Source organism: Amblyomma americanum, chromosome 2 (genome assembly GCF_052857255.1).
Source record: "Amblyomma americanum isolate KBUSLIRL-KWMA chromosome 2, ASM5285725v1, whole genome shotgun sequence".
In the NCBI taxonomy this organism is placed as follows: Eukaryota; Metazoa; Arthropoda; class Arachnida; order Ixodida; family Ixodidae; genus Amblyomma; species Amblyomma americanum.
Window position 1 is genome coordinate 74,363,381 of NC_135498.1, and position 12,504 is coordinate 74,375,884.

The 12,504-nt window shown below is 46.5% G+C and overlaps 1 protein-coding gene across 1 annotated transcript; it reads left to right on the forward strand.

Moving 5' to 3' along the window:
* Positions 1 to 4,706: 4,706 nt before the first annotated feature.
* LOC144119778 (uncharacterized) lies at positions 4,707 to 6,223 on the forward strand. Its single transcript, XM_077652318.1, has 2 exons — positions 4,707 to 4,715; positions 5,876 to 6,223. The coding sequence occupies exons 1-2, from the start codon at positions 4,707 to 4,709 to the stop codon at positions 6,221 to 6,223; spliced, it is 357 nt and encodes a 118-aa protein (XP_077508444.1).
* Positions 6,224 to 12,504: the final 6,281 nt, after the last annotated feature.

The following is a 12,504-nucleotide window of genomic DNA, read 5'->3' on the forward strand; positions in this document are numbered from 1 at the left end:
CAAAGAAAGACACCAAAGCACTAGAAGAACAAGCCTCTCTATCTTAGCGACTAAAGGAAGACAGCCGACATCGCTCCTTTTTCCAGAAACTGCGTCTTCTGACCACAATGTTTAGAAATAAAGCCACAAAAAGAACCTATGCACCATGTTTTTCAGTGTTTATTTCCCTCTCTATTCGTGAAGCGATGGTTTGGGTGTTTTATTGAGAACATTCCACTTGTTGCACTTCAACAGCCTGCCGATTTCAACAGCCTGCCGATCGGCGAATTGTCATTTATTGCATGAGTAATACTTTACTATAACATTCTTGGTGCAGTTAACAAACAAGCCAGTGGCGACTTGTCGCAACGCATCCAATACGTATTATAGCAAGTATGTGATACGTGATAAAAGATATCAGAAAATAAAATGGTACGGTTTCAAGCTGCTCTCCATCACCGTTCAGGTACTTGAGCCTCTTCCGCGATTATGAATCCCTTCAAGACAAAGGTTTCATAAATGCGCTCGTGAGATCGCAGGAGGCATAGCAACGTGAAACTGAACACCTCTTCATGGCCGGTGGAATCCGGGTTGAACAAGAAAACGCAACCAGCGTCCCCAAAGTTTAGTCACCAAGCGTTTGATCGCTCGTGGCCTATATCTGAATGAATCATCTGACCTGCAGCACCGCCTTTGGTACACGAATCGACGACGTTACTGGCCTTCACAGACGATTATATAAAAACGTGTTAGATGAAGTTCGGCGTTAACCTAACGCCCGGTGTACCACGTGCTGTAGAGGCTTTGAAAATGGGAATAGTTTCTGTTCATGACCACAAAAGCTTAAATCAAATTTCAAAGGATCTCTCAGAAGGAATTGGTTTGGTTTAGTTTATGGGGGTCTAACATCCCAAAGTAACTCACGCTATAAGGGACGCCACATTGAAGGGTTCCGGAAATTTCGACCACCTGGGGTTCTTTAACGTGCACTTACATCGCACAATACACGGGCCTCTTGCATTTCGCCTCCTTCGAAATGCGACCGCCACGGCCGGGATCGAACCCGCGTCTTTCGGGTCAGCAGAATAACGCCATAACCACTGATCTACTTCTGCGGCCAGACGAAATTGAAGTTGGCTTGTATCGATAGAATACCAGCTTCTAACCACGAAAAGATCATTCTTACAAAAACAAAGCTCTTACATGGTAGAAAAATAGCACGAACTAAAATACAGCTATCACAGCCACCGGCCAACGTCCAAATTACAAGCGTGATCACGAAATAGTCGAAAACCACTCAACTGTGAGGCTAATAGACGTGTGTGAAGGTTATGCGTTAAGATACTGAAGCATGTAAACTTTGTTTCGAAACCGCTAGTGCACTTTTAACACAAAAAAAGGTTGAAAAAATAGAACCTGACTTCTGGAAGCCAAGAAGAGCCCATATATGGCTGTGCAGAAGCCGGCCAGCTGAGTTTCGGTATGCTTTGGTGCTTCACGGCTATTCACTTTGCCTGCCCGCGTAGTTTCGTTTTTGACGAGCCTAGATTTACAAGTGTGGAACAGCAGAGGAACTGGAAATGCCCCTCTAAGTGCTCATCGGACGAAGTTCAGAGACAAGAACAAAGCACTGAGAAGAAGCATCGCACACGATAACCCTGGCGTCATCGTGATCGATCTGACCTTCGATTACTGTTTTGCAGACTTAGCTCAAACAAGAGTTTAGGTTTTGGTTTATAGAGGTTTAACGTCCCAAAGCAACTCAGGCTAAGAGACGCCGTAGTGAAGGGCTCCGGAAATTTCGACCACCTGGGGTTCTTTAACGTGCACTGACATCGCACAGCACTCGGGCCTCCAGAATTAAGCCTCCATCGAAATTCGATTGCCGCGGCCGGGATCGAACCCGCGTCTTTCGGGCCGGCAGCCGAGCGCCATAACCACTCAGCCACCGCGGCGGCTTCCAAGCAAGAGTTTACCTCAGCCAAATTCTTGGTTACGGTGAGTAGATTCATGCTACTATTTCCTTTCCGCGCGTTTGTAAGAATTAACTGTAAGATTCTTACCAACATCCTATATAGGTCTCCTCTGGTTGACATCAATCAACACAGCCCTAATTCCTCAAGCGCTTATGCATGGGAACCCTCAGATTAAGTCCTTCAATAACGAAACAATAAGCCTAATATAAACACTCGTGGCTATTACTTAATTTCCGCAAGAAATGGCACTCAAAATCTGTAGCAGTCGCAGCTACACCAGAGGAGCCATAATGACCAATAAACCACGGATGATGACGAAAGCGAATCTTGCTGCTTGGCGGCAGTTCTTGCGCAGATAACACTGCGACATTGGTGTCTTTGATCTGTTGGTTCAGGACCAACTGCCGCGCATCTTCAATCATAGCTATAGATACGGTAAGCGAACAAAGCAACGTCGTGGTACGCAAGAGATGGCATCAAACACAGGCGGCTGATATAACAACCGCAAAAATCTCATCTTTGACCGCGGTGTCGCTTCCACGTGACTTCCACGTGACTTCCACCTGACTCCCAATATTCTCCTTGAACAGCCTATAGCCTCAGAAAGCGCTGAATATCAAGGGATGTTCAGTGAGCTCAGCAAGAGTACACCTCTCATTTTGTGCACATTTCACATCAAATACGAACCTTCATTATGTTGCACGAGTTTTAGGGTTTCAATCCCACCTTCACAATGCGTAAAACTCGGGTATGCCGCTTAGCCTAGAGCCGTCGCTGTCACCTCAGTGAGTGCGGGATACGAAAGCAATATAAAACTTCCACACTTATCCGCCTTCCCAAAGCCGCGGAAGGACAAGGACTACTTAACCCACTCATCGCTGCACCCTTACACTGTCGATTCCGAGGCTTACAAGGGTCACGTGACATTGGTAGTTACATGAGATCATGAAAAACATTCTACACAATAGAGTTTCTCAATATTACATCATGAAAATTCAGGCTGCCCAGCACTTCGTCCACCATGGAGAAGTGTAGGATTGCCGGGGAGATGAGGCTTTTTATTTGGCTTGGCTATTGTTGGACATCAAACGAAGATTCAGCCACAACAATACGACTGTTCTCGAGGCAACCCTTGAATAAATGCTGGGAAGGTTTTCACACCAGCCGAACACTTGTGGTAAATTTATTGAGGAATTGAAAAACGACTATTAAAATATGCACGCACAGCAGCGCACCGCCACACAACTGCCGATTCAGAGGTAGAATCTATGCTTACGGCGCAGCCCTAGTCAAGCGAGATAAGAAACCTCGCCTTCCCTACATTACAGCGGAGATGAGGTGCCCGTTAGGAAACTCCCATATACTGTGGCGTCAGCATTCTTTCAGAGTAATACTGAGAAACTCTTTGATTTTACAGGATCACTATACCTCAGCCCACGAGGTTCAAATTTTCGTTGGAAAGGGTTTGAACGCACGGGTTTTCAAGTGCGATGTAAAAAAGACAATATCGACGCCGCCAGTGGCCCTTTATACCCTGGACATTTTCCTGTACAAAGCAGTGGCTTATAAAAAGTAATTCGTCCAAAAACATCTTAAGCATAGTGCTCAATTTACCGTCAGTCAGCTAGCACACTACTTTAAGTATTATAGTGTGAAGTATACAACTCGTCAGGTATTCATCTGTAACTAACGTTCTTGGCCCCAAAAAGTTTGAACCACATTATTCGCATGCTCTCTGCACGTCTTTAATTTGCATTTTAAACAACAAAATTTGATCGCCGAAGTGAAAATAAAATACCTTCCGATGCTAAGACATTTCAAATTGTCTCCTTCTTTAAGCGAAGCTATCTTGAATATCACCGCCTATGAAAAGAAGAAAACATTTATACTTTTCAAAAACATCCGACTGGTGTTGCCTCAATGACCAATCTAACTTCCTCGCCACATTTGTGGCTCTTCTCAGTAAGAAATCTCCAGTTGCGGCAGACCTATTTGCCAAAATGAAAAGCAACCTTGGTCGTACTGGTTGCCTGCGATAAAAATAACCACATACTGGTTAGCGCGCGACTAGAATGAATTTCGACACAGATGTCCTAACAGAGCCGTAGTTAACGCACGCGTGGTGAAAGTTTGTCGTCACTAATACCGGCCGGACATGAGAATGATGGCGCAGAGATACACTGACTAGCTGGAAGCGCCGACCACTGCCCAGTTGGTAGAGAGATACTGACCACAAGAAAAGTTAGATTGAACAAGACGCGTGACGCTGTCTTGGGAGCAAAGAATCGAATAAAAGAAGCTAGCGGCTCGAGGACTCTCAAAGGCACTCAACACGCCTTTGCTGATTACTGGTTCGCATGTGTTTAGTGAAATACGGGTGAGGACGTTTTGTGTTTTCGACTCCGCCGGTTCTAGAAAACGCTAAAAACTCCTGTGGGGAGAGAAGGGGGCACCACGTAATATTGTCGCAACGACCGTCAAATAGTATTGAAGTTGAACGCCGTGTCCTGCATAAAAAAAAAGACGAGCGACCGTAGCGTTAAGGTTCCTTAATTGTGCAAATGGTCAAAATCGATTCAGATATCCCCCCTCTCTTCCTACAGGTCATGTGAAAGCATTCAAACGAAATTGCTGAAAGCCCGCACTGCACGTATCTCACGTTCCCAACTTCGAGTATAAAAGACGGCCGCGTGTCCCTGTGAAAGTACAATTTCTTCAAGCACTTCGGAGGTGTGAGGGATCGACTCAACCATGATTGCCGTAAGTGCCTGCTTGATACTCTTCTCTCAGTCCACGCTGCTTAGAGATTTGTGTACATACATTCAGACGTTGTCAGTTAGGTTCTACGAGCAACTTCGCTCCTGAAAACATTGTGGTACAAGAGCGGAAGAATTTTTTTTATATTTTTATCCCAAACTCAGTAATTTAAAAAGTTCAAGCAAGCGAAGGTATCTACTAAAATTACTGCCAAGTTTAATAAAAAAACTTTGCTCGACGCAGACTTCGGGAAAGAAATTAGTGTTCCTGGTACCTTGCAGAAATTTTTCTAACAAGTGTCTTGTGTAGTGCAAAGAACTTGCCCTTGTCTAGGACGAAATAAAGATTGGGAACGCTTAAGCTCCACCTTTAATAGAAAAGCGAAATATCTCTATCGGGTCCCGTTCGCACTGCCTACTCAATTATCCAAATTCCTCATTAGCATGCTCATGATACTGATGTACGCATCAGTACACCTCTCTAAGACACTTCACTGAGCCAAAGACCCCAACGAATTCACTAGGGCCAGCTTCGTACAGCTTGTACCAATTTATTTTAAATTCCTACAGTGTTCGTTACCATGCGGCTGATTACGAACCATATGACATGTTTTTCCTCATTGCATTTCATAGCCTGTGGAAAACGCGAATGCTGGACCGCAACGCTGAACCTGTTGTTTCAACCAGAAGGTATTTCAGTCGAATGATGCTCAAACTCAGGGACATTTATGATCAAAGCGACTTTCTGCAGCACTGCTTTCCGCTGTTGATGCAGTGCCTCTCTTTCCCGTCCTTTTAGCTGTGGTGTTTTCTGTCTAGCTAGTGCAGTGACGTCATTAGCTGCGCGCTTTTAAAATAATCAGCATATATCCCCTTTCTTTACATACACAACCTCGTCTAGTAAATACCATGTAGGAAAAAAAAGGCTTTCTGGGACTATGGGTAAGGGGCCCGAGTCGCATTCCGATGGTTCTGGGTTCGACTCTAACGCAAACCCAGGTTAGCCTAATTTTCTTTCGAGCTCAATATTTTTCATTCTTTTTTCCATCGCGATTTTTCCCTCACGGACAACGGCATCATTGAGTAGGAGAGTAGCTTTTCTGCGAAATGGGACCCTTAAAGCTGTCGCGTTAAAATGCGACACTATGTCTCATTTTCCTACAGGTCCTCTGCCTTTTCGCCGCTCTGCTGAGCAACGTCCTCGCCGTGTACGTTCCCACGTACGGCGTTCCTGTGGCCGGCTACCCCACTGTGCCCGCTGTGACGACGGTCCAAGCCGCCCCCGTCGCTGCCACCGCCGCAGTCACCGCTGTCCACCACGTGGAGCAGGTGAATCCCGTCGTGCACAACGTGGCCACCCCATTCGGCTACCGCACAACGGGCGTCAGCTACAGCCACCGGTACGACGCCCACCCGGGGCGCGTCTCCTACGTGTACGGCCTCAGCCCGTACGGCCTCAACTACGGCTACGGACTGGACGCTTTCGGATACCCCGTCCTGAAGAAGTGGTAAGCTCTCGAAAAAACCGCATGGGCTATTTGTTAAACGCTGCTCCCGGCAAACCAGTGGCTATTTTGGAGAAAGAATATCGACATTTTCAATCTTAGCTGGCTGCCGTGGTGATGACTAATATTTTAGATACCGAGCTTGGTGAGATTTATTGATTATCTTTCACCGCTGGTGAACATTTGGTTGGGCCCACATCAAGTAAAATTTTTGTTTCCACCAAACATGTTTCATCTTATACTTACGTTCACTGCAGAAAAACCTCAGAGCGATATTTTGTTCTGAGATATTTGTTCAAGCCCCGGCAGTTACTGCCTCCTAGCATGATCGCATCATACTGTGTTTCAAGAAATAAATAAAAGTTTCGAATACTACAATAGCCCTAGTTTCTTCGTGTACTTATATGCCTCCTTTTCATTCGCAGAATCGGCCCTGAACGACTGATCAACAAGGCTCGTCAAGAAAACGACGGACACTATGCCGCCATATTTGTTACCTCTGTTATTAACAGAGTTTCACTCTGTTATTATTTCCCTTGTTTTCTTGCTGCAAGGGTATGAAATAAACCCGCCGAATCAAAATGACCCTCTCATGTATATGTCTGGTTCTTCTGCAGTTCAGCACGCTCGTCTCGTTCTCAAGCTGGACGATGTGTTTTTATTCCACTTTTTACTTAAGGGAATTAGTGTATTTCTTCGTTTTGTCTTGTATGCACCAAAATAACTTCTCCCCTACGTCACCGTTGTTTATTTTTTTTTACGCCTTCAATGCAAGTATACTCTTTGTGAGGCTGGGGGGAGAGTAGAATCAATATCAATCATAAATTCAACTAGAGGAACACTCCAATTTGCCTTCAGGCTCTTGGTAAACATGAGCTGTCAAAATTTCATACGCTGCCGCGTTAGCTCAAATGACATCTTAAAAGACTTGCTCAAAGCTTATCTGGCGTCGCTCGCTTAGCATCTCTCATTTTGAAATTATTAAATGTTTTTTTTAGTGACACTTGCAAGAATTTCCCGCCGTTATTTTCCAGACATCACATTTGGCGGATTCATAAGCCACGAAGGGCAGAATTCTCAGACGGCACTCTGCTGGACGGTAGGAGACTACAAGAAAATAAGAGGCATAAAATGCCGCAAATGCCGCAGGCCTAAAATGTCATGTAATCGTACGAATACAAAGACACTCGCCAAACTAACCACAACGGTCATTCTAACCACCCGCCTCATCCGGTGAATTGCAAACAAACAGCAGGCCGTGAATGTGGCTAACGTCAACTTCCTAGTACAAGCATTAGTCCTGAGCTGCTTTGTCTGCACCCTGCCCTATATCTATCTTACTCTCGCCAAGAAACTTAAACCTGACCCTCTCATTCACCAAGCATACAAGTCTGCGCTATATCGCCCTCAAATAACCTCCACAGAAAAACTCCTCGCTTTAGGAATCCACAACACTTTCCTAGAACCGTGCGAGGCCCACCACACCTCCCAGTGCAATCCCCTCAGCCATACTAGACCGGGCAGGGCTATCCTCTGCCGCCTTAACATAGGCTTCCAGTCCCCTGACAAGGACTCCGTTCAACCCCCACAGTACATTCGCAGGATCTTAGAAATAAAGCCACTTCCCAAGAACATCGCTACGTGACGGCCAGCCGAATAATGAGACGGGTTGACTGATGGCAATAAGATTATTTAAAGGCCGCTGGCCTAGCGCGAGCGCTGCGTACCACGCCACTGCCAGTTTCGTCTCCTTCGTCACAATATATATCCCACCTATCATAGGGATCGCCTCACAGCACGCGCACGTGCCCTACATGCCAAATATGGCAATCACTCTAACTGCGTGTACGTAGACACAGGCAACTACTCTACCCAACACGCGTTCGCGCTGGCAGCGGTAACTCAGACAGGCACCTCGTACACCGCGGCAACCGTATACTCAACCTACCTTGAAACAGCAGAGGAAGCAGCCATCGATCTAGCGATAGCCAACACCACACCCGACACAATTTAAAGCGAATGCCACCATACACAACTTTGCGAAGGGCCGCATATCCTCCACCACACGCCACCTCCCTTCTCACGTCCCAAAACCCATCCGAGAGATTCAACTGATCTAGCTAGCAGCGCTCTCCTTCAACCCGGGCAACGAGGCCGCCCTCACTAGCGCCCGAGGATTCATCGGCCCCGCCTTGTACACCTCCGACCTGGGGTCTGCGAGAAACAGATTGGTCTCATTTCGCGATATTACCTACCGCTATCGACTCAGCAGGAAACTTCAGCCACCCCCTCAAATGTCCCTAACCAAGGGACAGGAAGTCACCTGGAGCCGGCTACAGACCTACTTCTTCGCGGACCTGGTTCTATGTTCTCTTACATATCCGGTCAGTACTCTCCCTCCTGCACTCATTGTTCTTATAAAGCCACATTAGATCATATACTTTGGAAGTGTCCGGAAGACGCGCCTCCTCCGGACCTGGGTCAGCTCCTTACTTCCGAGGAGTGAGAAGCCGTGGTGCTGAGCTCCGGCCCGTGGACAATACTCCGGGCCGTCGAGCGGGCCAAAGAGGTCTCCGAGAGCCAGGGGTTTCGGCCACCTGGTGAGACCAGCAAGCGCCTTCTCCCAACCCTAGCTTGCTGATGAATGAAGTTTTAGAGCGAAAGCTCTACTTAATTGCCAAAGCTGCAAAAGCTGGGCCACCGCTGAAGGCTTGACGTTGAACTTTGATAAATAAAGAAATAAATAAACATTGCGAGCCCACGGAGGCGCGAACAGATCAGCTTCGCTGCCACTGCAAGAAAGCACCATGCTGTCGCCGCAGCAGATCACGGCCCGTGTTAAACTGCAGCACACTTTTCCTCTACATGCTTGACAGCACTTTGCTTTCAGTACAACCGAGAACAGAAGGGCAAGTGGTTTGACGCCACCACAGCGACTATCGCGTAAACTGGCTCATGGAACCGGAAATGATGACTGATAGAGGCGCAAGTGAGCTCAGCGAGCTTCGCGAACCCAAAATAGCGAAGACGACTGTATTTCTCAGCGTATGGTGCGGAATGAACGAAGAGAACAACAGGGTCGGGCTGAATTCCAATGCCAAACATCCACACTTAGCTGCTAGCCCTGGAGCGTTCGAGGCCGATCGCGAAATGCGCTCCAAGGCAGCTACAGCCAGGATGATTCTTTGGAGAACGGAGAAGGACGGACGCAACTTCCTTTTTTTGTTCTTGCTGTTTATGTATGTATAACCATGTAAGCTACTTCTTCCCGATAAAAAAAAATGAGGGCCTTCTTAACCCCATTCTTAAAGAAGAAAATGCTATAGCATTTAGGCTACCATGGTGTCGACACAGAGTGTGCCAAAGTTCTTGCGATTTTCCTGCAAAACCTCCGTTCAGAACCGGTTTCTTTCTCTTATATTGCATGCGCGAGTCATAACTTTGTCGAATATTCTCGAACCTTCCATTGGATTATAATATGAAATTATACTATTTTGACACAGTTCATTCGCCTTACATTTATCCGATAATCCTCACTAATCCCACTAATTCATTTTCTAGAGTGGCCCTACTTCCAAAACTTTGACGACCCTAATGTTTTTAAATTTTGCCGTGCCCTATTAATATGTTAGTGGTGGTCACGTGGTACTCATGGCGTCACGACCCTCTCAATCCCATTCATAGACCGTGGGGTGTCCAGGCTCATACCACCACTGGCGCACTGATTCAACAGTTAAGTGGTGTGTGCCGTTGCCCCAGTACGTGGCTGTTTCAAACACAGCCACCTGTGGAAATTATGAGACCGAGGTTGTCCTATATGAGCGCCCGTAAACCATATATGCATGGCCATGGTGGGCAGTTTGCCGCCTCCCTAGCTGGGCAGGTTTCGATGAGGTCCCAAAGTCACGTAATCTCTGAAGCTTAATCACGGAACTTTGTGATCGAGAACCCGGAATTGTTTTGTGAGACACAACCTATATTCTCTGGCATTATAAATGTTTCGAAAAGACCAGCGCGGAAACAGACAGGGACACGAGAAGAAAAAACACTGACGACAGCTTTGACAACCAGGTACAGCGCCTCTACTCTGCCGGGTACACGCCTTCATTAGTTACTAATATATGTGAGGCGATGGTCAAAAAGTTAAAGGAGGGGAGGCAGGTTGCGAAGGAGCGAGAGAAGAAACGCGTAGCAGTCATACCGTACCTTCACAAGATGTCCCACAACGTGAGAAATGTAGCAGGACGGTATAACGTCCAGGTCGTCTTTTCCGCACCGTGCAAGCTATCGAGGATATGTGTCTTGAACAACAAGGCAAGACAGGCGACCTGCACTACGAGACACGGGCAACGGTACACACACTGCCGGACAGGGGTTGTCTATCAGATACCTCTAACGTGCGGTTGTGTGTACATAGGCCAGACGGGAAGATGCTTTAATGTCAGGGCCAGGGAGCACTTCCTCATCGTAGATAGAGGGTCTGGAAGTAATCTAGCAGACCACTGCAACCAGCCTCGCCACAAGTGTAAACCTATATTAGAGAACACAAGGTTCTTAGCAACATCAAAAAACAAAACAGAAAGGGAGGTCATTGAGGCCTACTTTATTGCTAAGGCCGGGGACAGTTGCGTAAGCACGCCCTCAATTTCACTGCACGAGAAAGAAATGCGCTTCCTTGACCATGCCTAAATATTACTGATTTTACGTGTTCGCCTGCCACTTCCCGTTTGCTCATAATTTTTCCTATGCTAGCCCGTGCGCATTCTTCTCCTCGGGTTTTTTGGTGCGGCTCATAAGTGGTAGTTGTCCAAATTGTGTTTTTGCATGCAGACTGTTTTTTACCTCTTACCTTATTGGCGTTGACAAGTTTTTGCTTTTTAGGTTGTTTTCAATTGGTTTTAGTTGTTTATGGCATCTGTAGGGCTGCATGACGTTTTATCTGTTTTTAGATTTCTGACTCTGCTTTTGCTTCGCTTGCTTGGGCCCTTTTAGGCTCGCTCTTTGTTGTTGTTAAAGTGTTCTTGACACCGCCCTTTGGCCACGATGTTGTTTGGCACTTGTTTTTTTTTCCTGGGACTTTTTTCCTTGGTTTTTTGCTGGTTAAAGTACTTTTGATATGCTCACTTCATAAAGATTCACCCCTTTTTTTCACTTTCACTTTTTTTTTCACTTTAACTTTTTCTGGTTTTTCCTTCTGGTTCAAGCATGTGTTGGCCGCCCCTCGATGACTGTGGATAAGGTTGTAATCTTTGGCCCCCTGACTGTCACGTGGTGTTTTGGCATATATTGTGCTGGGTGTTCCTCGACAATAAAGAGTTGTTAGTCAGCGCTCGTCCTGTCGTCAGTGTTTTTTCTTCTCGTGTCCCTGTCTGTTTCCGCGCTGGTCTTTTCGAATCACGTCACACCAACTCGCCCAAACGGCAATTTTGTTTATAAATGTCTTAAAGGCTTTATACATGACGGAAAAGAACAGCAACCGAAACCAAGGAGCAAAGGAATTTTTTTTCTTTAATTTGTGCCGTTCATCGACGGGAGATTATTAGTGTAGTTATTTTGAAATAATCATTGGAAAGCAGAAGAAAAAGCAACCAAGCGCCGCAGGTTGAATCCGAACTCACGACCTTCCAATTTTACGCCCGGTGATCTACAAACTGAGCTACGGTAGTGGCAGTTCAATCATCTGCTTTCGGGGATATTTATGGGTAGTGTAACTTAATCGTAAAAGTGTTCACCAGCGTCACCCTCGCTATGGGTGCTTATTAGTAGCCTAAGCATAATATTATTACCACCGTCGGCCGTCGCGGTGGCTCAGTGGTTATGGTGCCCGGCTACTGACATGAAAGACGTGGAATCGATACAGGGCCTGGTGATGGCATATCGATGGAGGCGAAATTCTAGAGTACCGTGTACTGTACGATGTCAGCGGACGTTAAAGAACCCCAAGTGGTCAGAATTATCCAGCCTTCCACTACGGAGATCCTCATAGCCTGACTCTCTTCGGCACGTTTATCCCACAAAACAAACGTAACCTAGCAGCATAAATCATGTCAGTTATATCAGGTGTAGCCTAAGAGAAGCTCTCTCAGTCTGCAACATCTGCGCAATCTGCCAGCTACCCCCTCCATGATTTTAGACAGTAGTGTACTCCTTTACACCGCCTCCAAAAAACGTGACTTTCCTTTAACCTGAAGGTGTTTTGTTCTATTCTGCAAATCACACACCGACCCAAGAAAATGCTCCTTCCAGGGTACCCGTCCCGAGGCATGCCAACCGTGGCACACGTGGCTT